General features: G+C 35.4%; 2 protein-coding genes across 2 annotated transcripts in view; one reads left to right on the plus strand and one right to left on the minus strand.

Annotated features, from left to right (window-relative positions):
- The window catches only part of LOC113636639 (trichohyalin-like), a 501,252-nt gene that overhangs the window by 356,542 nt on the left and 121,594 nt on the right, over positions 1–23,116 (plus strand). The window lies entirely within an intron of this gene.
- LOC113636636 (interaptin-like) lies at positions 215–22,525 on the minus strand. Its single transcript, XM_047809417.1, has 11 exons — positions 22,438–22,525; positions 22,222–22,260; positions 21,876–21,889; positions 21,702–21,733; positions 20,393–20,421; positions 19,788–19,985; positions 19,507–19,691; positions 3,771–3,810; positions 2,823–3,589; positions 2,693–2,741; positions 215–2,594 (listed from the first exon to the last, which is right to left on the minus strand). The coding sequence occupies exons 2-11, from the start codon at positions 22,235–22,237 to the stop codon at positions 2,158–2,160; spliced, it is 1,767 nt and encodes a 588-aa protein (XP_047665373.1). The 5' UTR covers positions 22,238–22,260; positions 22,438–22,525; the 3' UTR covers positions 215–2,157.

A 23,116-nucleotide genomic window follows, 5' to 3' on the forward strand; every position in this document is an offset into this window, starting at 1 on the left:
ACTTTACATTCGATGTACACACGACAGCATGTGATTCATGATTATAAATGTGCAGATAAGTGTAATATTGTCAGGATTACACTCGGTCATATTTTTGGGAGTAATGGAAAAGAGGGCTTTATAGGGACTAGGCACATGTCCCCTATCAGACTGTCACACATTTCTTTTTTTAGTGGGAAAACACAATGGCTGACTGTAATGAAAGTCGAATGTTTTCTTTGGATCGTCAAACCTCAGTAGCTTGTTTAAAAAATGTAGGATTTATGTTCCAGACACTGGGTATTTTTAAATTTTTACTGTCTTAAGTCTGTCTTTCAAATTCACATTTTACTTGTGACATACTGTACATAAGACATACACACACACACACACACACACAATTAGTCAAACAGTGCGTGCCTCAAACAAAACTGTCCTTCAGGCTTTGCAAGTACATCTGTACCTTTCACTTTCATTCTCATTTGTGTCTCGTGTTCTGCCTTGCCTTAAGGCAGCGGTGTCCACAAAGGGCCGGTGTAGGTGCAGGTTTCATTCCAACCGAGCAGAAGCCACACCTGATTCTACCTGTTTATTTAGTTGTTCTTGGCTTTTAATAGACTCTGGTGTGGCTTCTGCTTTGTTGGAATGAAAACCTGCACCCACATTGCTGCCTTAAGAAATGAAAACTACAGATTCCTTTAACGCTTAGATTCTTAAATTTATTAACCTTTTGCATTTATCTGAACCAGATGTAAAGTCACCTATGTGAAATTTTTGTGAAGCTTCCTCCACATATATAATTTCGTCTAATGACAGAAAACCATTACTAATCATTTTTTATACATAAATCCTTACCGGATGTATTATTTCCACAGCGCTCACAGCCCCGGCTCTCACTTTGCGCTGACAACAAACACCGCCACGGACTCAAAATCCCAGCAACCATCAACACTCCTGTGATCTCAGTCACCTGACTTTTAACCATGTTCGTGGTTTTGTGTGATCCGCTTCGGTGGTCCATGATGTTAGCACGAGTGGTTAGTGGTTAGTACCAGCATGAAGCTTGGATTGCTGTTTTAAATTTGTTTGCGCTTAAGTCTCACATCATCGAACATTTGACAATTTCAACAGAAGGAAATTCATAATAAAACTTCAGATATTAAGCAGGTGGTCATGATAATTAGTTTCTCCAAAGAATAATTGCACTTGATTGTATATTGTACGGTTATAGAACAGGAATTATTACAATCTCAGTATCCAGTGTCACCCAGATGAAGATGTTTCCCTTTAAAATCTGGTTATTCTCAAGGTTTTTTCTCATATCACCTCAGTGACCTTTTACTTGGCGCTGTTGCCTCTGGCTTGCTCAGTAGGGAGTAATTTAAATTTGTATAACTTATATTCTTATTTTTATATTCCTCTAAAGCTGCTTTGTGATGATGTCTCTTGTTAAAAGCTCCAGATAAAAATCGAATTGAATATTCATGTTAGAAATCACGTTTTATTTTTTACTTAGGCACAGATGGAGGAATTGCAAGATGTTTTTTTTACTCTAAACTGAACATGACAATGATATGAAATGAACATGTAAATACAGAGTGCTGAGCAGGTAAATGATACTGATAGAAAACTGACAAAGAAAAAGACACACAGTTTTGCCCTCTTTCATGTACACGTGGATGGATTTAATTGAATATTTGAATGAACTTCTGTTATCTTTTAAACGGACGTAAACACAACGCCAAACATTTTCTAGATCAATTTATTTAATGATTTAAGGCAACAAGAACATTTTCATGATGCGGTGATTAACACATGAATAGAAATTAAAATAGCTCTGGATCTTCTGTTAGAAACCCTGTATCCCTTTAAACTGAGTGTGTTTTCTCCACCTGTCAACAATTTCCAACATATCTAACATTTATTGGTTTCACAGAGTTGAACTTTTCATAATATATATTTATATATTTAGCTAGCTTAATTTATCTAGCTTAAGGCATAATATTAATAATGAACCATACAGTAGTTACATAGAAATGGAAGCAAGACTAATAAACTGATGATCTTGTTTTGTTTGTATGAATAAGTTACTTTTTATAGTATGTATTTTTCTTAAACCGGCTCTGTGGCTTTTTCAGTTTCTTAACCTGTTTCATTGTCTTTCACTCTCTTTCTTCTTCACCGTTGTCTCCTATACTTCCGTGGTTGTTTTGTTTTTTTCTCCTCATGTTGTTCATCACTTTCCTCTTCCTGTGTCTTAGGGCCAGGATGTTGGTTTTCAGTAACATGCTTAAGTTGTTTTTTATTTTCCATTAACATAAGATCTGCTTCAGCAAATTTGTTTGAATGTACATATTGAACAGTTTCATTCCCTTTCAGCTGGATGCCTGGACTCATCTTATTTTTCTCAATTAATTCTTTATTATCCTCCACAGTTTTAATCTCTCTTTCCTCCACTTCTGCTTGTGATTCCCGTATCTGTGGATAATCCAGAACCGGCTGCTGTCCCTCATATGGAGATCTATTTTTCTCTAATTCAGTATTTGTAGCTTTAGATATGGTGCCTTTTTCTTTGGTTAGATGTTCATTGTTTTTCAAGCCTGTGTTTCCATTCCCTTTAAAAAGCATAAACGTATGTGAGACACACTAATAGCCAAACAGACATAGAAACAGAATGATTAATTGCTTTATTGATGAAATCTATCACACTCACCTGTGTTTGCATCTTCTTCTTCTTTTTCTTCTTCTTCTTCTTTTTTCTCCTGTGAAAATTGTAAAGGACATTATGTTACATCTGTGTCTAGTTCCCTTTTAACTTCTGTTTTCTTCCAGTTCTTTTTTACCTGTTTTAATTGTGTGCCCTTCAGTTCCATGAAATTAGGACCTTCTGTCTGAAGTCTGTCTTTCTCCTGAAGCTGTTGTTTTTTTTCTGCTAACTCAGCTTCCTGTTGCTCCACTACAATCATCATGTCCTGTAGTTGTCTCTGCTTGACCTGTAGCTCCTGTCCCAGTGTGTCCAGTTTATTTGTACTGGTTTCCAGCTCTTTATCTGTGTTCTTCAGCTGTGTTTCTTTCTCCTTCAGCAGTTTGTTCAGATTCTCTACTTGTGTGTTTTTCTCCTCCACGTGTCGCTGACTGTCTTCTAACAACTTAATTGTTTTGTCCAGTTCAGCTCTTGTCTGTTTCTGATGTTTCTCCTTCTCTTCCAGTGTCTTGTCCATCTTCTGAAGTGTTTGTGTATTTTCTGTCAGAAGTCTGTATTTCTCCTGAAGCTCTTTGTCTCCCTCTGTGAGTTTAATTTCCATTTTTTTCACCACACTCTCCAGTTGTTTCAACTGCCCCAAAAGTTGTCTGTTTTTTTCCTCTAAATCAGTTTTCTGTTTCTCTGATACGATTATCATCTCCTTTAAATCCTTTAAATCCTCTAAATCCTCTTCCTTTCTTTTCACAATTTCCTCAACAATTTCTATTTTGTTCAGCTGTTGATTTCTCTCATGTGGAGAATTTTTTCCTTCCTGTGTCTCATTACTCAGTATCTTCTTTGGTTTCATATTTGTATCATTAAGTTCTTCATCTTTCTCTGCATTGACTCTTGTACTCTTTCTCTGTTCTATACAACACACACACACACACACACACACACACACACACACACACACACACACACACACACACACACACACACACACAGTGACTGATTTTGTTAAATGATTGGTTGGTTGATTGATAGCTTTTATTTATTACATTACTATTTACAGCTGGCTGTAAGAAACAAAATCTGTCTTACTCACCTTGCTCTTGCTTTTTCAGTTTTATATGTTGTTCTTTCTCCTGTTAAAAAAAAGCAGAATGTGGGTTAAATGTTAGTTGCTTTCTGTCTAATCTTTCTGTCTAATTTTGTCTTGTTAGTCTAATCAGGTCTGCAACAAATGATGATGATGATGATGATGATCCAGAAGTCCAGAAATGTAGGTTTATTGATCTACTCAGTAGTGTTGTACCAAGTAATTAAGAACTAATAAGTAAGCAGTTGTATGTGCTATAGATTTATAAAATAATGTGTGTCATATATGCTTTTATTTTTGACTAGGAATGAATAAACCTCTTACATAATATTTTCTTACATTAAATAAAAATTCCAGATATTGTGAAGTTTTGCCCAGTGATTCATGATTCTTCAGACACTGCAGTAATCCTGTATCTTCATGGAACAGACAGTCGACTGCAATCATATTCTTTCTGTTTACACATTTGCTGCTGTCTGGAACAACACACTCTGTATCATATGTGTGATGGAGCACCACCAGGACTACAGGTTTGGTGTCTGTAAAAAATCCACACAACTTATTCACTATATGCAAAAGTAATTCAGAATACACAATGCATTATTTTAGAAAATATTTTGTAGTTACCTGAAATATCATGTAGACGTTTCATTGCTACTTCAATGTCAGTTCCAGCTCGTGTCACAATCGGGCAGAAACCCAGAATGAAATCACACTCATCCTCTGTATTCACCTCCTTCAGGTGAACTAGTTGTTTAAGACAAGTTATGAAGTCCTTGTGGGAATTCATTGTTTTTCCAGATAAAATCAGCTTAAACTTTAAATCTGTGAACAAACAGGAAAAACATTTTTTTAATTTTTTATTATCTATTAAATATAGATTATATTTACACCACAATTATTTTCATATATTAAACTAAAGTTTTTATAAATTCCTACATTTAATAATGTTCACTGGTACATGATCCAAGATGTTTAATAAAACGCTCAGTCAAGTTCACTTCCAAATATGAACGTTATATATAAATGTTTGAATAAAAAGGAAAAGTTGAAGAGGATTTTGGCTGACAGAGTAGGAGTAAAAGAAAGATGTTGTGCTAAAATTCAGTCTAATATAATTGAGCATTGTATCAAACATGATTGTTGCAGATGTTTTGTTAGCAGAGAAATCTGCACATAATCACTAAGAGTCCTAAGTATGATCTTTATAAAAGGATCTGTATAAAAGGAAAATGTTGTGTCTGATCCCACGAAATATTTGGGATTTTCTTATACTCACTTGACATTTCAGTCCTTAATGCAGATGCACCCTGTGGGAACAAATTACACACCCTGTGGTTTCCACACTGTCCAAGATAATCTCAATTAAATAAAGTCTATAACAGGCTGTAACAGTGTTTCTTCATCTAAGAATATAGTTAGATTATAATAAAAGTTTGTCTAAAACTAGAAAATCAGAATAAGTGGCTTATGTCATCAATCAAATTCATCTGGACTTGTGAACAAAAAGGACATCACATAAACAGAAATAATCCCTCAGTGTAATAGCTCTGTGAATAAGTGGATGTTTCCTCTTCCCATCAGCAGAGGTCGCACTCTCTTATTCTGGGTTAGTTCATGCTTTTCCACTACAAAAAAACAATATTCATTGGAGTGCCTTGATGATATTTATTATTGTGTAAATCCTGATTTTTATTATTTTTTTGTTACTTTTACCAGTTATATTGATTTGTGGATTGTGTTTTCAATTGTGTTTGCTGTACTGTTATTGAAATATTTTCATCAAAACTTTTTTTTTATCTAGGTTTCAATCTGCATTTGAGAGACAAAATAAATAATAATCAATGAATAAAACACTTTGAGATATTAGACAAAAAAATAGGAGGATTAGAAAAAAAAGAAGAAAAAAAAAGCTTTTCTGAAAATCCAAAATCGCTGACAGGAAGCATTTACTTTATAATACTCCAGAAAATTATTGTTTTATTTATTACTTAAATAGTAAAAACATAAAGAATTAAATAGCGTCTAATATTATTTGTAAATTTCCATTGAAAAGAGGAAAATAGTCATTATATTTACTTACTCCTGTAATAATGTGCAGAACAAAAGAAGAGAAGGGAAAAACAGCATTAGTAAACAACAGCAGAATATAAAATATAAAATAGTGTCACTTATAGAACTATTCTGTAATATTGTCCATTGGAGTTTATGTACAGAAAGAAAACACCAAAATACATTTAGACTAAAGAGAGATATTTTATATTTATATATCAATAAGAAACAACACTGTAGATTTATAGACCTCTACAGAGAGTTTTCTCTTTTAGTCCCTTTAATTCTCACCTGATTCTTCAGACTTAATGAAACGATTCCACTGAAATATAAAAAATAAAAACTTTCTAGTACATTTTCTGTGCTCTCTATTAAAATTTAATCTGATAATCAAATAATCTATGTATGGTAGCTATGATTACCATCAATGAAAAGATGAGCAAATTTGTAGTATAAACCTACCCATGATAAAGGACCTGTTTAAAACATCAGAAAGAAACATGATATTAAGATGACATCATGAAGAAAACACTTTTATTACATTTGTTACATAGACGGTGCAAATACATCAGTTTAAAAAAGGAAAACACTGAATGTTGAATAAATTTAAAATACTGTTTTGTGAATAGAAAACCCATTGAGTTTATCAGACAGTGTGTGTAGTAGTGTGATGACTGATGAAATCTTCAGACTAAATGGTCATATCCCAAAACATTAAATAATATAAAACAAAATATTTAATATAAATAAATATATATTATATAATATACATTTTACTAATGTTTTATGTTCAGGAATGACAGTCTTTAAAGCCTTTGTATATCTAACTTACCTGCCATCTTTATTTTCCTGTAGGATCAGACTACATGGAGAGAGAGAGAGAGAGAGAGAGAGAGAGAGAGAGAGAGAGAGAGAGAGAGAGAGAGAGAGAGAGAGAGAGAGAGAGTCAAACCCAATATCATAGTATATTTAAATATATTATTTAACAGCTCTTTACTCACTTCTTTATCTGCTGCTTTAGAAGAACTCACACACAACAAGCTGAACTGTTTCACTTTCACCTTCACTGCTGATGCAGGCACACTGGTTTCACCCTGCCCACTTACTGTTCTAATAGATAATAAAAGATTTCAAATTTCACTTTATCCTCTTACAGTGTATGTGCTAAGCCTTCTATATGTTTCCCTGTGTTAACTGTACTGTAGTTGGTTAAACTTGGTGTGAGGTCCATATTATTAATGACACTGGACTCTGGTATTATGTATTTAAATTCCCTTCTGATGCTCTGAACTCTGAAATAAACTAAACAATAGCTTCAGACTGAAGAATAAAGAGTGAAAGTGACATGTAACCATGTATATAAATAGTAGGTCTTATATCTTTCTTTATTATGTGCTTGTTTCTTTATTTAGATTTAATTAGTTAATTAGTTCATGCAGTTCCCTGTATCATTGCTTTGAGATAAATGTTTTTCTTCTATGGTAGATGCTCTTCCTCATAGATGTGCAAATTCTGCCCCATTGTGGATGAACTAAGTAAAGTCAGTATTATGCTCTAACACTGCAGTGACTGTAAGATTTTAGTTTTTCCCCCAAATCTGTGAACACAAAAGCAACCAGGAACACTGCAGTGCTTTCACTTTGTTATTCCACACCCAGTCACACCATGAGCTGATCTGACAGCCGGTCTGACTGGAAATACAGAGTAAGGTTCATTGTTTATACATGAACCAAAGTGAACCAAGACTCAAACATGATTACATACAGTTTTGTGTGGAAAAGAAAGGAACATTAACGTCATGCCCTACAAGCTAAAAAGAAAAATTTGCTTCCTGTTATTAGGGCATATAACAATTTGGTATAAAACAAAAAACCAAATTTTTGCACTTTTTATCCCAAGTTGATCAAATACATATACACATCAATTATGTTGTATTTTTAACAGGCATTATATATTGTCATTAGGCTGTTTAAAATTTCATGAAATATTTTGTTCAAATGGATTGGTATTTTAGTACACTGAAGAAAAAAAACCTGTGCACCTTCTTTGTTACCAAATGCTTAATGCTCCCAGAGGGATCACACCTTCTAGGTGAACAGGTTTGATGGGTCAGGGCAGGTACAAATGTCTAAAGACTGACAGGTCAAGTCTACCTCAGCAAAGTGCAGCTCCGTATCAACAACTAGTCATAAACGACGAGGGCAAGTCCCTTTTCTGTTATCGTCATAGAGAGACAGATGGAATGATAGCTTCAGTTTTGGCATTGTTTAGAGTCTTGCAGAAGTGTGACTAAACTAAATGCATAGATAATGAGTCAATAATAGTAACAGAAAAACTTGTAGATATAAAATATAAAGAATTTATGCAAGTATTAGTGATAAATATATGGAAGAGCAAAAGTACACAGATTATCTATGTATAAAATACAATATATATATATACATACAGATATATAAGATAATATATAATATATACTATAAGTAGAGATAATACAGAATAGAGTTTATACCAAGTCGGAAACTTCATCTTCTGGTTGCAGCTTTGTCCATTATGTGACCTGTGACCTGTGCTACATAGACACATACAGTACAGGTCCTTCTTGAAAAAATAGCATATTGTGATAAAAGTTCATTATTTTCCATAAAAATTTGATAAAAAATTGATAAAAATTTAACTTTCATATATTTTAGATTCATTGCACACCACCTGAAACATTTCAGGTCTTTTATTGTTTTAATACTGATGATTTTGGCATACAGCTCATGAAAACCCAAAATTCCTATCTCAAAAAATTTGCATATCATGAAAAGGTTCTCTAAACAAGCTATTAACCTAATCATCCGAATCAACTAATTAACTCTAAACACCTGCAAAAGATTCCTGAGGCTTTTAAAAACTCCCAGCCTGGTTCATTACTCAAAACCGCAATCATGGGTAAGACTGCCGACCTGACTGCTGTCCAGAAGGCCATCATTGACACCCTCAAGCGAGAGGGTAAGACACAGAAATTTCTGAACGAATAGGCTGTTCCCAGAGTGCTGTATCAAGGCACCTCAGTGGGAAGTCTGTGGGAAGGAAAAAGTGTGGTAAGAAACGCTGCACAACGAGAAGAGGTGACCGGACCCTGAGTAAGATTGTGGAGAAGGACCGATTCCAGACCTTGGGGGACCTGCGGAAGCAGTGGACTGAGTCTGGAGTAGAAACATCCAGAGCCACCGTGCACAGGCGTGTGCAGGAAATGGGCTACAGAGAAGCAGCACTGGACTGTTGCTCAGTGGTCCAAAGTACTTTTTTCGGATGAAAGCAAATTTTGCATGTCATTTGGAAATCAAGGTGCCAGAGTCTGGAGGAAGACTGGGGAGAAGGACATGCCAAAATGCCTGAAGTCCAGTGTCAAGTACCCACAGTCAGTGATGGTCTGGGGTGTGTTGTAAACTTTTTCCAGAGAAGACCAGGAGACTTGGATATCCTTGTGCAGTAGTCTTTATTGTAGATACACGATGAAACGAGTCTGCAAGTCAGAGCGTACTGGCACGGGCGCTGCAGTCATCAAGTCTGACTTACAGTTGTAATACATGGTAAATATACACATTTTAGGGGGCAGTCCAATCAGATAGAGACAAAACACTTGGGTGACAATCAAAACATGAAAGGATGTAACAGCCCCCACACCAGATCGTGGACTTTCACCCTTAATCCCATTAACATAACAGTCTTTCTCAGACCCCTTCATTAACATAGAAACGAGTTCGCCTCTAATGCTTGGCATTCCTTCTTGACTCGGACCTTGAATCAAATGGCCACCTTAAACAACGGGACAAATGTCACAAAGAGACAAATGATAAACTGAGTTACCTTGCCCCTTTTCCTTTCATATTAATGAAATACAGGAACCACAAGTCTAATGTAAAGTTTGAATTTAACTAGCATTGTAACTTGATTTCGCTTCTACATGATACACAAAAAGGGGGGCACGGTGGCTTAGTGGGTAGCACGTTCGCCTCACACCTCCAGGGTCGGAGTTCGATTCCCGCCTCCGCCTTGTGTGTGCGGAGTTTGCATGTTCTCCCCGTGCCTCGGGGGTTTCCTCCGGGTACTCCGGTTTCCTCCCCCAGTCCAAAGACATGCATGGTAGGTTGATTGGCATCTCTGGAAAAATTGTCCGTAGTGTGTGAATGTGTGAATGTGTGAGTGAATGAGAGTGTGTGTGTGCCCTGCGATGGGTTGGCACTCCGTCCAGGGTGTATCCTGCCTTGATGCCCGATGACGCCTGGGATAGGCACAGGCTCCCCGTGACCCGAGTAGTTCGGATAAAGCGGTAGAAAATGAATGAATGAATGAATGATACACAAAAATATGCTAGAAATAAAAGGAAATAAAACAACGACTTAAAATTATTTTCCCACAATTCCCCCTTTGAGAGTGCTAATAACTCTCACAATAGATTTAAGTCAATAATAAAAAATAAATTAAAGTCACGCTCAGTTTTCTATTTACAAAAAATATATATCTGGCATGAGTGCTTTAACATAGACATTCTTGCAACTCTAAGATGTAGGCAAAAGAAAACTTTTTAAGGGTAATAGTATTTGTTATTTCCTGGAGTCCGAAGCTTTTGCAGTGCACATTGTAGCTTGATATATGATTTCCCTTTTGTCATCAGGTAAATGAAGGATGTTGTCTGCCAGTCCTGAGCAGTGGTTCTGCAGATGTCTTCAAATGTCAGTACTTTGGTGCTTCTGTTGCCTTGGTTGTCGCAGTGCTTTTCAGTCCTTGTATCTGTAACACAAACATAAGAAGGCGAGCAAGAGAGAAGCAGGAGAGCAATATTTCCACACTACAGTTTATATTCAGAATCTATTGTAGGATCGTATAGTTTTTAGTTTTCAGAATCTCTGTGATCGTATAGTTTTTTTTTTGTTGTTGTTTACTTTCCCTAATCTGCATTGTTATGACACCTAAGGACCAGTTAGGTAGGGATAAGCTAATAAAAGGGGAATTCTATAAGGAAGTCTTCACCACCGGGTTGACCCCCGAGGCCTACTGCCTTCGGTTCCTCCCTGGGCTCCTTACTGGTCTGTGTGTCCTAGTCTATCCCTGCAGGTGATGAAACTACTTTACAGTATGAGACATGAATCCACCTTTTCCTTTTACATAGTAGCATTCTGGCAACTTTCTTCACTACTTCTCCTGTAAAATACGTCCTGTTTGCTCTCTCTACTCGACCTGACTCTGTTGGCATACAACACAGCGTTTAGCTGTCTCTGTGGCTATACCTCTACAAGCCGGATTCCAGGATTCCACCAGTGATTTGACAAAGGTTGAATCATTGCTGCTGGACTAATGTGACTTAAGTTAAGTAACTGCTGAGCCAAATATGGCAGAAGTGATTCTGGTCCCATATAATTTCCCCCTTTGGTCCAGCAGCCTGTTAAATCAACCATGGCTCCCTTATCTAACCATTTCCATGCTTCATACATTGGAACATCTTTGTAGAGGTCTGTTAGAGAGTCTGGAGGCATAATGACACTGCTTGTTGTCATTCTAGTACCAACTTGCACTGTACTGTATGAACAGGCTTTTTTAGCAGCTACGTCTGCAAGAACTTTACCCTGAGATTCTGCAGTGTTAGGTTTGGAATCCGGTTAGAAGCTGCTACATCAGATACAGAGGTCATTGCATTTCCTGCTCTTCTATTCCTTCCAATGACCTGAGCTGAACCATCAACAAACAATTCAAAATCAGCATTATTTAGAGGACTCTCTGCAATAGCATTTGAAGATAAGTGTGTAAGCACACCACAATCATGAGTCATTTCTTTATCCTCTAAAGGAACATCAGTCATTGCAGACATCACACAAGAGGATGGGTTAGTGACAGGGGCATGGTCCAAAACCAAGTTGAGGGCTGTGAGAGTAGTTAACCAATTTCCCCAACAGGAGGAGGTGATTTTAGCTTGATTCTCTGATGTGGATACTGAATTTGGGCACCTGACTTTTATTGTTTGACCTAAAACTGCATTTGTACAGGCCTGCACAAGCTGTCCTATGGTTTCACTAGAAAGAGCATGGACTACCTCTGGGTTATAAGCAGGCTGGGTGGGTGAGGGGTTATGTAAATTTCTTCTGTTATCTTGCTGCTTTTTCCTACAATCTTTACCCAGTGCCCTTATTTTCCACAATAGTTACATGTTCCCTCTCTCTTAGGGAATCCGGGTTCTTGCCTAGTCTCTGCATAGGAATTATTTAGCGATTCTGTGGCTGTTCTGACTTTTATCTTAACATCAGAATTCCTTTCCCAGATTGCTAACCTGTCCCAGTTGCTTTTCAGTGTTTGAATAGACCAAGTAAGGTCTAAGAAAGGAAGAGCATTCCTGTACTCTGATGAAAGGCCATCAAAACATGCCCTGACAAATGGTCCCTTATCATCTAACACATCATCTGGACTGTTGGCTATTCCACTGTATGCAACAGCTGATTGACAAAATCTTTCAGTGTATTCACTTACAGATTCTTCCTTTTTCTGCACACAGCTAGTGACTCTGGCCCAGTCAATCTTTGGCCCAATAATATCCTTCAGTATCCTAAGGACTCCTTCTCGAAACTCATCTTTGCTGGCACGTTTAAAATCAGAAGTATAGACCGTACTTTCAAAACACTTAAATTCTGATTCTGTTAACACCTGAGACATGAGTTGAGTGACTTCCACTAGAGACATGTCATAGAGACTCAGATTTTTTGCTAATGCTTTGAGAAAGTCTCTCTATTGCTTCAGGCCCTAAAGCTTTAATGACAGTTTGCACTTGTAATACTGGAGCTGGGCAAGGAGAATTTTCTGCCTCTTCTATTCTACTTTGAACTCTTTTTCGAGCTCCACACACAAGGGCATTGACTGGCTGATCAGTAAGGTCACTAAAGGACACATTATCTCCCTCTTGGTTAGACAAGAAATGCAAGTCAGGATATACATTAGTGATGGAAGATACTCGTTCACGTAATTCTTTGTTTTGCTCTTCTAGCTCTGCAATACGTTGGGCATGCTCTTGTGCTGAGGTAACACAAAATTCCATGTGGCAACAGATAATTCCTTTGACATTTTTCTTTCTGATACAAGCACCTAGCACCTTTTTGCACTCTTCAATAGACCATACTTTGCCTGGATGAATGCCATATTTCTTTGTCAAATTCTGTTTGACTGAGTCTGTTACTATAACATTCATTTGCTCATCTAACAGTGATTTGAACTCTCCACTAGTCCACAAAGGGGTAGCTAATCCACCTTTTTCAGTAGTGGGGATCAGTCTTGCATTCTTTTGAAACATTTTGATTGCTATGGGATTTCTCTTTTTAGACAATCTACTGTTAGTTTCTCTAAAGTAGGGAATAACCCATAACTGTTTCTGATTTCTAGATGATAACACACAATTCTTCCCTGATGTACAGGGGATAAACCAAAACTCTTCCCCGATAAACAGAGGGTAAATCAAATTTCTTCCCTGATAAACAGAGGATAAACCAAAAATTTTCCCTGATCAACAGAGGATAAACCACAAAATCTTCCCTGATAAACAGAGGATAAACAAAAAAATTTCCCTGATCAACAGAGGATAAACCACAAAATCTTCCCTGGTAAACAGAGGATAAACCAAAATTCTTCTCTGATCAACAGAGGATAAGCCAAAAAATTCTTCCCTGCCTGAACAGAGGATAATACAAAATTCGTCCCTGCATAAACAGAGGATAAACCAAGATTGTAGTTAAACCAAACCCTGCAGCTGTTTGTTAACTCTTCCCTGACAAAGCAGAGGATAACCACATGTATACTGGTCTGTAGGTTCTTTGGATAGAGTGACACTCACCAAACCAAAATTGAGTTGGAAAAAATCTGAAGATTCTGGAGCTTGAAGTTTTGAAGAAGTTTAGTGAGATGAGAAGCTCTATCCGGGTCACGGCACCATCTGTTGTAAACTTTTTCCAGAGAAGACCAGGAGACTTGGATATCCTTGTGCAGTAGTCTTTATTGTAGATACACGATGAAACGAGTCTGCAAGTCAGAGCGTACTGGCACGGGCGCTGCAGTCATCAAGTCTGACTTACAGTTGTAATACATGGTAAATATACACATTTTAGGGGGCAGTCCAATCAGATAGAGACAAAACACTCGGGTGACAATCAAAACATGTTACAAGGATGTAACAGCCCCCACTCCAGATCCTGGACTTTCACCCTTAATCCCATTAACATAACAGTCTTTCTCAGACCCCTTCATTAACATAGAAACGAGTTCGCCTCTAATGCTTGGCATTCCTTCTTGACTCGGACCTTGAATCAAATGGCCACCTTAAACAACGGGACAAATGGCACAAAGAGACAAATGATAAACTGAGTTACCTTGCCCCTTTTCCTTTCATATTAATGAAATACAGGAACCACAAGTCTAATGTAAAGCTTGAATTTAACTAGCATTGTAACTTGATTTCGCTTCTACATGATACACAAAAATATGCTAGAAATAAAAGGAAATAAAACAATGACTTAAAATTATTTTCCCACAGGTGCCATGTCAGCTGCTGGTGTTGGTCCACTGTGATTTATCAAGGGCAGGGTCAATGCAGCTAGCTATCAGGAGATTTTGGAGCACTTCATGCTTCCATCTGCTGAAAAGCTTTATGGAGATGAAGATTTAGTTTTTCAGCACGACCTGGCACCTGCTCACAGTGCCAAAACCACTGGTAAATAGTTTACTGACCATGGATTTACTGTGCTCAATTGGCCTGCCAACTCTCCTGACCTGAACCCCATAGAGAATCTGTGGGATATTGTGAAGAGAAAGTTGAGAGACGCAAGACCCAACACTCTGGATGAGCTTAAGGCCACTATCGAAGCATCCTGGGCCTCCATAACACCTCAGCAGTGCCACAGGCTGATTGCCTCCATGCAACGCCGCATTGAAGCAGTCATTTCTGCAAAAGGATTCCCGACCAAGTATTGAGTGCATAACTGAACATAATTATTTGAAGGTTGACTTTTTTTGTATTAAAAACACTTTTCTTTTATTGGTCGGATGAAATATGCTAATTTTTGAGATAGGAATTTTGGGTTTTCATGAGCTGTATGCCAAAATCATCAGTATTAAAACAATAAAAGACCTGAAATATTTCAGTTGGTGTGCAATGAATCTAAAATATATGAAAGTTTATTTTTTATCACTACATTATGGAAAATAATGAACTTTTATCACAATATGCAAATTTTTTGAGAAGGACCTGTATATCTGTTTAAAAAAAATATTTAGACACCATGCTAATGAATCTCTACAATGTGCAATCTGAGGGAAATAGCAAACCTTTTACTGAAATATAAAAATTTAAGTAAAGACTTCTGATGTTCATTTCAGCTTTTATTCATTTTGTTAATCAGAAATGAAATACAGTTTATTCATTCTCTACCGCTTTATCCGAACTACCTCGGGTCACGGGGAGCCTGTGCCTATCTCAGGCGTCATTTAATACACATGTATTAGTACTTATTCAATACTGGGTTTTCTGGTGTAGCATAAACATTTGTATATTAATTAAAAAATATATATATATTTTGAAAATCCAAATAAACCTTTTCAGCAGCCAGTTTTAGTAAAAGTATAAGCACACATAAAGCCCAGACATTTAAGTAATTCAATATGTACTATTCTGTTGTAAGAGCCAGCCTTCCTTTAGCTAATTTTTCTTCTGTCTGGTTGTTATTGCTTCGTTTTCCTCATTGGCTTCACTTTTTTTTTTCTAAAAAAAAAACAAAAAAAACAACAAGAAACACAGAAAAAACATCTTTAAATAGTAGGTCTTATATCTTTCTTTCTTTATGTGCTTGTTTCTTTATTTATTTAGATATTTAATTGCTTTCATAGATATCTATACACTAGAAAAGCAACCAGGAACACCATGAAAGCAGTGCTTTCACTTTGTTATTCCACACCCAGTCACACCATGAGCTGATCTGACAGCGGGTCTATTTGTATATTAATGTAATATACAAATTTAGTAATTTTCACCTCTATTTTAGCTCCTCACCTCTTTTTTAGTACAAGGTCCTGACGACATTCTACTGAATAAAACTAATACACAATAAATATCAGCATAAAAATAAATAAATGTTTTTCTTTGTTAAATATCAATTTCTTATGCTTTAATCACCAGACATAGAAGCATTTGTCCATTAAGTGTTACTACAGAATCAATAATGTATAAGAATCTTCTGTGATAGAAAATTCTTCTGTTAAAAATCTGTCATTTTACAGCAGTACAAGATCAATACATGTGGATTGTTGGTGGTACATGAGGCTCTCTTATTCTGTCTCAATATGTCAATGTCATGTCCACACTATAGCTTGTCCTCCCACTAACACCATTGGCAAAAATCTGTGGGGTTTGTAGAGTCACACTTACTAATTATAATAGTTATATTCATGAGCAACTTGGTGAGATACTAGCCAAGTTGAATAAAATAGCTTCTGTTGCATTAATAAACATATTTATAGTCACTACTTTGTTTTGCTTTAGAGAGTGATTATTTACGTACCTAGCTTTCAAATATGAAAATTAATTAACTGAATTAAATAAGAATGTGCTGAATATGTTAGATGAGGCATATTTGGGTCTGGGGTTAGGCAAGGATGTATAGATATGACAGCAACATTATACTATTATTATTATTATTATTATTATTATTATTATTATTATTATTATTATTATTATTATTATTTTTAAGGTTGTATGACTTACTTTCTTAGGGTCCTGTTTGTCATGTTTCTGTGGAGTAGAATATGATGCATGTTAATATGAGGCATATAAAGCATAGTGCACTTAAAACACTGTTATAATGGAATATGAACATTTTAGCATAATGAAATCATAATGAAATATTTCAAAACTATTCTCTAACTTCTGCTGTTGTTTCTTAGGTTCTAATATCTTTACATTAAGGCAGGGCAAACAGACGGAAAACCCACTGTACATCAGGATACATACCACAGACCTAAGCCAATCTGCAACCTTTTTTATCGCTTTGTCATTCTTGCGGCACGAGAACAGTCTGTCGTCCTCACTGAACAGACAGTCAACAACGAAGGTCTTTTCTCTGGTCACGGTCATGCTGCTGTCTCCTGTAATGTGCTCTCGATCAGATGTGTGATGGAGCACCACTAGTGCGATGTATTTGTCTGTAAACATTTTTTTAAAGAAATGAGTAAAGACTTTCTCTTCTTATATATCTATATGCATTTATATATAGGATTACATATAATGTCATTATAACAAACCTCCAAAGCTGTTAAGTTTTTGCAGTGCAGCCTCGATATCAGTTCCAGCTCGTGACACATTGGGGACATAATATAGAACTGCTTTACACTTCTCCATTGGAGTCATCTTCATAGATTTTCTTATTTTTTTAAGTTTTTTTGTGAACTGTTCACAAGGTGCTTGTACCTCTGGAGGAATGACTTCATAGCATTTAACTATTTTAGAGAAGCACAAAACAAAAGATTAAATAAAGCAACACATACTGAATGTAGCCTGATTTACAATCAATCATAGATAGACAAACTATGTCATCCTGAAACATGGTAGAACATGTAATTTAATAGATATTTAAAATCAGAATATTAAATGCTTTTAGATGTTGTTAACAAAATCTTGGAAAATAAACCTTTAATCAAAATTTGACAGTAGAATATTGGTTTAGGAAGAAAGTCTCATTCTAATATTGGCCTTTATGATAAAATGGCAAATATATACAACATTTGTCAAATCCAGATCGACATACATTTGTTCTCTTTACTGCGTTTCAGTGCAAAAAAAATGATAGTCGTACCTTTTTTATTTTTCTGTAAAGGAGACTAGAAAGAAATAATAGCATGAGATAAAGATGTCAAGAAAGTCATTCAAATCTGATTATTTTCGACTAAAGTAGAGAAACAAAATTCTTACTAAACATAAAAATGCTACATTCTGCACAAGTTCATGCACAATGACCATAAAAGTCTATAGATAATCAGACACACCATATATATATTTAGCTGTGACTATTTCTTTTTTAACTTCTGTTTTTTTCCCCAGTTCATCTTTTACCTGTTTTTTTTCCAGTTCATCTTTTATGCCCTTGTGTTCCAGGGACTCATCTTTCATCTCCAGTTGTTGTCTAGTTTCAGCCAGAAGTCTGTCTTTCTCCTGAAGCTCTTTGTCTCTTTCCATTAGCTGTGTCTCTCTCTCAGTTAGAAGTCTGTCTTTTTCTTCGAGCTGTTGGTTTTTTTCTGCTAACTCAGATTTCTGTTGCTCCACTACGATCATCATGTCCTGTAGTTGTCTCTGCTTGTCCTGCAGCTCCTGTCCCAGTGTGTCCAGTTTATTTGTACTGGTTTCCAGTACTTTCACCACACTCCCCAGTTGTCTCTCTTTGTCCTCTAATTGTGTCTGATTCTTTTCTAACGTCTTATTTGATTTTCTCAATTCTTCTCTTACTTCACTGAGCTGTTTCTCCTTCTCTTCCAGTGTCTTGTCTTTCTGTCTTTCTTTCTGTGTTTGTGTATTTTCTGTCAGAAGTCTGTTTTTCTCATGAAGTTGTTCATCTCTTTCTGTGAGTTTATTTTTACTGGTTTCCAGTTCTTCCTTCACACTCACCAGTTGTCTCTGCTTGTCCTGCAGCTCCTGTCCCAGTGTGTCCAGTTTATTTGTACTGGTTTCCAGCTCTTTATCTGTGTTCTTCAGCTGTGTTTCTTTCTCCTTCAGCAGTTTGTTCAGATTCTCTACTTGTGTGTTTTTCTCCTCCACGTGTCTCTGACTGTCTTCTAACGCCTTAATTGTTTTGTCCAGTTCAGCTCTTGTCTGTTTGAGCTGTTTCTCCTTCTCTTCCAGTATCTTGTCCTTCTCCTGAAGTGTTTGTGTATTTTCTGTCAGTGGTTCGTTATTTGTCTTTAAATTCTGTTTCATTATTTTTTCCTGACTCTCATTTCTTTGCTCCATGTCCTCCACATTGTCAGTGTCGATGTGTTCTGGGTTCAGTTGTTGGTTTCTCTCAGGTTGAGAATTTTCGCTTTCCTCTGAAACATTAGTTGTTTGATCTGGTTTCATATTTGTACCTTCAATTCCTGTGACTTCGTTTTCAATGTGACTTGCACTGTTTCTGTGTCCTATGCAAAACACACACACACACACACACACACACACACACACACACACACACACACACACACACACACACACACACACACACACACATTGAATGATTAATTGATTTTTTTAATTTACTATCTTAAGCAAAAAAAAAAATCTGTCACACTCACCTGACCTTTCACCTTCCTTTTGCCTTTCCATGTTTTTACAGTTTAGATATTCCTTCTGTTAAAAAGCAGAAGATGTTAATTTACAAATAATTACACAGGTCGGGTAAATTATACACACTTTAGAGCAGCTCTGCTGACAGATTAATATAGTGCTCATTGTGTGTAAGGAAACTTCACACTATTATTATTATTATTATTATTATTATTATTATTATTATTATTATTATTATTATTATTATTATTATTATTATTATTATTTTAAATGTTTTTTAAATCTTATGTAAGTCCAGAAATGTATGTTTATTTATCTACTCAATTCATCTATTCAACTGTACAATCATAAATTAAATAAAAATACCAGATATTGTGAAGTTTTGTCCAGTGATTCATTATTCTTCAGACACTGCAGTAATCCTGTATCTTCATAGAACAGACAGTCGACTGCAATCATATTCTTTCTGTTTACACATTTGCTGCTGTCTGGAACAACACACTCTGTATCAAATGTGTGATGGAGCACCACCAGGACTACAGGTTTGGTGTCTGTAAAAAAATTCATACAACTTATTCACTATATGCAAAAGTAATTTAGCAAACATAATGTATTATTTTAGAGAATATTTTAGTTTTTTTGAGTACCTGAAAAATTGTGTAGACGTTTTTTTGCTGCTTCAATGTCAGTTCCAGCTCGTGACACAATCGTGCAGAAACCCAAAATGAAATCACACTCATCCTCTGTATTCACCTCCTTCAGGTGAACTAGTTGGTTAAGACGATCTATAAAGTGCTTGTGGGAATTCAGTGTTTTTCCAGATAAAATCAGCTTAAACTTTAAGTCTGTGAGCAAACATTAAAAAACATTTATTTTGTATTACTTATTAAAGATATAATATGTTTATACTACAATTATTTTTATATACTATAAAAACTACAGTTTTTATAAATTCCTTTAATGTTTATTAAAACGCTCTGTGAAGAAGCTTCTAAATAATAACATTTATATATAAATGTTCATATAAAAAGGAAAAGTTGAAAAGGATTTTTTTTTTGCTGACAGAGTAGGAGTAAAAGAAAGATGTTGTGCTAACAACATATGCAAATAAAATTCAGGCTAATCTAATTAAGTATAAACTTTGCCAGCAAACAAAATTGCACATGATCACTTTTTTTGGCCATTAATCAGTTCAAAGGATCATTGTTGTGTCTGTTCTCACTGAATATTTTTTTGATTTTCTTATACTTACTTGACTTAGTCCTTAATGCAGATGCACCCTGTGGGAACAAATTACACACCTTGTGGTTTTCACACTGTCCAAGATAATCTCAATTAAATAAAGTCTATAACAGGCTGTAACAGTGTTTCTTCATCTAAGAATATAGTTAGATTATAATTATGTTTGTCTAAAACTAGAAAATCAGTATAAGTGGCTTATGTCATCAATCAAATTCATCTGGACTTGTGAACAAAAAGGAAATAACACAAACAGAAATAATCCCTCAGTGTAATAGCTCTGTGAATAAGTGGATGTTTCCTCTTCCCATCAGCAGAGGTCGCACTCTCTTATTCTGGGTTAGTTCATGCTTTTCCTCTACAAAAGGACATTTATATTTATTGCAGTGCCTTGAGGATATTTATTATTGTGTAAATCCTGATTGCCTTGATATGCTTTACCCACACCTTGTTAATTAGAGTTTGTATATTTATATTAGAAATACTCTATTTTTTGAAACCTTGGGTTCAATCAGCATTTGAGAGACAAAAATATATAATTAATTAATAAAACAACATATATAAAAAAAATAGGAGAATTAGAAAAATAAAACAGCTTTTGTGTTAATCCAAAATGGCTTTTACTTTATTATGGCATTTACGTTAGAATACTCCAGAAAATTATTGGGGGTAAAAGAACTGAACTGTAAACTATATGAGGAAAACCACAAGATGGCGCAGGTTTTTTTTTTCTACATTCAGGGCTTGGTCTGAAGACACACATCAAGTTTCATGATGATACATAGATGACTTGCTGGGATGCAAACTCATACCCTGTTGGCATGTAACAGGAGAATAGCTAAAACAAAATACTATTTGATTAATAGGTTTTCACTGGTTAGAATAATTAGGCAAGGACTTTAAGTGAAATGCTCAGTTAAATATGTATAAGCCTCACTGTTTATAGGATATATAGAATTTTCTAAAAATAAAATTTGGAGTTAACATGAGTTTGTTCATATTAATGATTGAATAGTATGTAAAATAAAAAAAATGTCATCTACTTACCCCTGTAATAATGTGCAGAACAAAAGAAGGGAACAGATAAACACCATTAGAATGTTTAAACAACAATAACTAATAAACAATCAGCCTGTGCACAAACAGGACTCCAAAATCTATTTACATTATAGGTTTAAAATGTATATTCATATTGTAACAAGGAAAAAAATGTTAATTAAATAAAATAAAAAATCATCTGTAGACTTTATAGACTTACAACATGTCTATAGATTTCTAGAGCTTTATAAAGTGTTTATATCTGCTAGTCTGACTAATACTCACAGGGCTCTTTATTTTCTCCAAACAAGCCCTTCTGTGGAAGTGAATAATATAATGTAAATTTTTCAAGTATATTTTGTACTGTTGCTCTCTAATAAACTTTAATCTAATAAACAAATAATAATCTATGATTACCATCAATAAACAAATTAAGCAAGTTTATAGTATAAACCTACCCATGAGAAACGACCTGTTTAAAACATCAGAAAGAAACATGATATTAAGATGACATCATGAAGAAAACACCTTTGTTAGGTTTGTTAGGAAGATGGTGCAAATACATCAGTTTAAAAAAAGGAAAACACTGAATGTTAGAATAAATCTAAAATACTGTTTTGTGAAAAAGAAACAGAAACTTTATCAGACTCTGTTAACAGTTAACTCATGGTTTGTGATGACTGATAAAATCTGACTGAATGGTCATATCCCAAAACATTAAACAATATAAAACAAAATATTTAATATACAAATTTTACTACTGTTTTATGTTCAGAAATGACAGTCTTTAAAGCCTTTGTATACCTCTCTCAGTTGCCATCTTTATCTTTCTGTAGGTTCAGACTAAAAGGAGAGAGAGAGAGAGAGAGAGAGAGAGAAAGAGAGAGAGAGAGAAAGAGAGAGAGAGAGAAAGAGAGAGAGAGATTCAGTGTCATCGTCTTTCTCTTTCTATGTCATGTAGGTAATCAAACCCAACATCATAGTATATTTAAATATATTATTTAACAGCTCTTTACTCACTTCCTTATCTGCTGCTTTAGAAGAACTCGCACACAACAAGCTGAACTGTTTCACTTTCACCTTCGCTTGCTGGCACCCTTCCCACTTCCTGTTCTAGTTCCTCTCTCGACTTCATATTTACTTTAGTAAAAGCTTTATTTACAGTTTATGTGCTAACCCTTCTATATGTTTCCCTGTGTTAACTGTAGCTAATACATTGAAAAACTTGGTGTGAGGTCCATATTCTTAAGGACACTGGACTCTGGTATTATGTATTTAAATTCACTTCTGATGCTCTGAACTCTGAAATAAAAGAAACAATAGCTTCCTCTTCTTGTTTTTTTCTGTTGTAGTAAAGGAGTAAAGGACATTATGTTGGACATTTGTGTCTAATTCTCTTCTCACTTCGGTTTTCTTTCAGTTAATTTTTACCTGTTTTAACTGTGATCATCATCATCTGCTCACATTGGACAGATTCATCAGGTACAGAAACATAACTGTGGAGGGAAAAATCATGCAGTCAGAAACAAATTATTAATGTAGGTGTATTTATACAACTGCTTCAAGACAAATATAAAATTGTTCTGATATCAGCACATGTAACTATAGAACATTGTATATGGAGAACATTAATGACTCATCAGTCCATTTAGATCTTCTCCCATACTGAGGTGTAGCTCCTTATTAGTGCAGGAGAAAA

Source organism: Tachysurus fulvidraco, chromosome 26 (assembly GCF_022655615.1).
Source record: "Tachysurus fulvidraco isolate hzauxx_2018 chromosome 26, HZAU_PFXX_2.0, whole genome shotgun sequence".
Classification (NCBI taxonomy): Eukaryota; Metazoa; Chordata; class Actinopteri; order Siluriformes; family Bagridae; genus Tachysurus; species Tachysurus fulvidraco.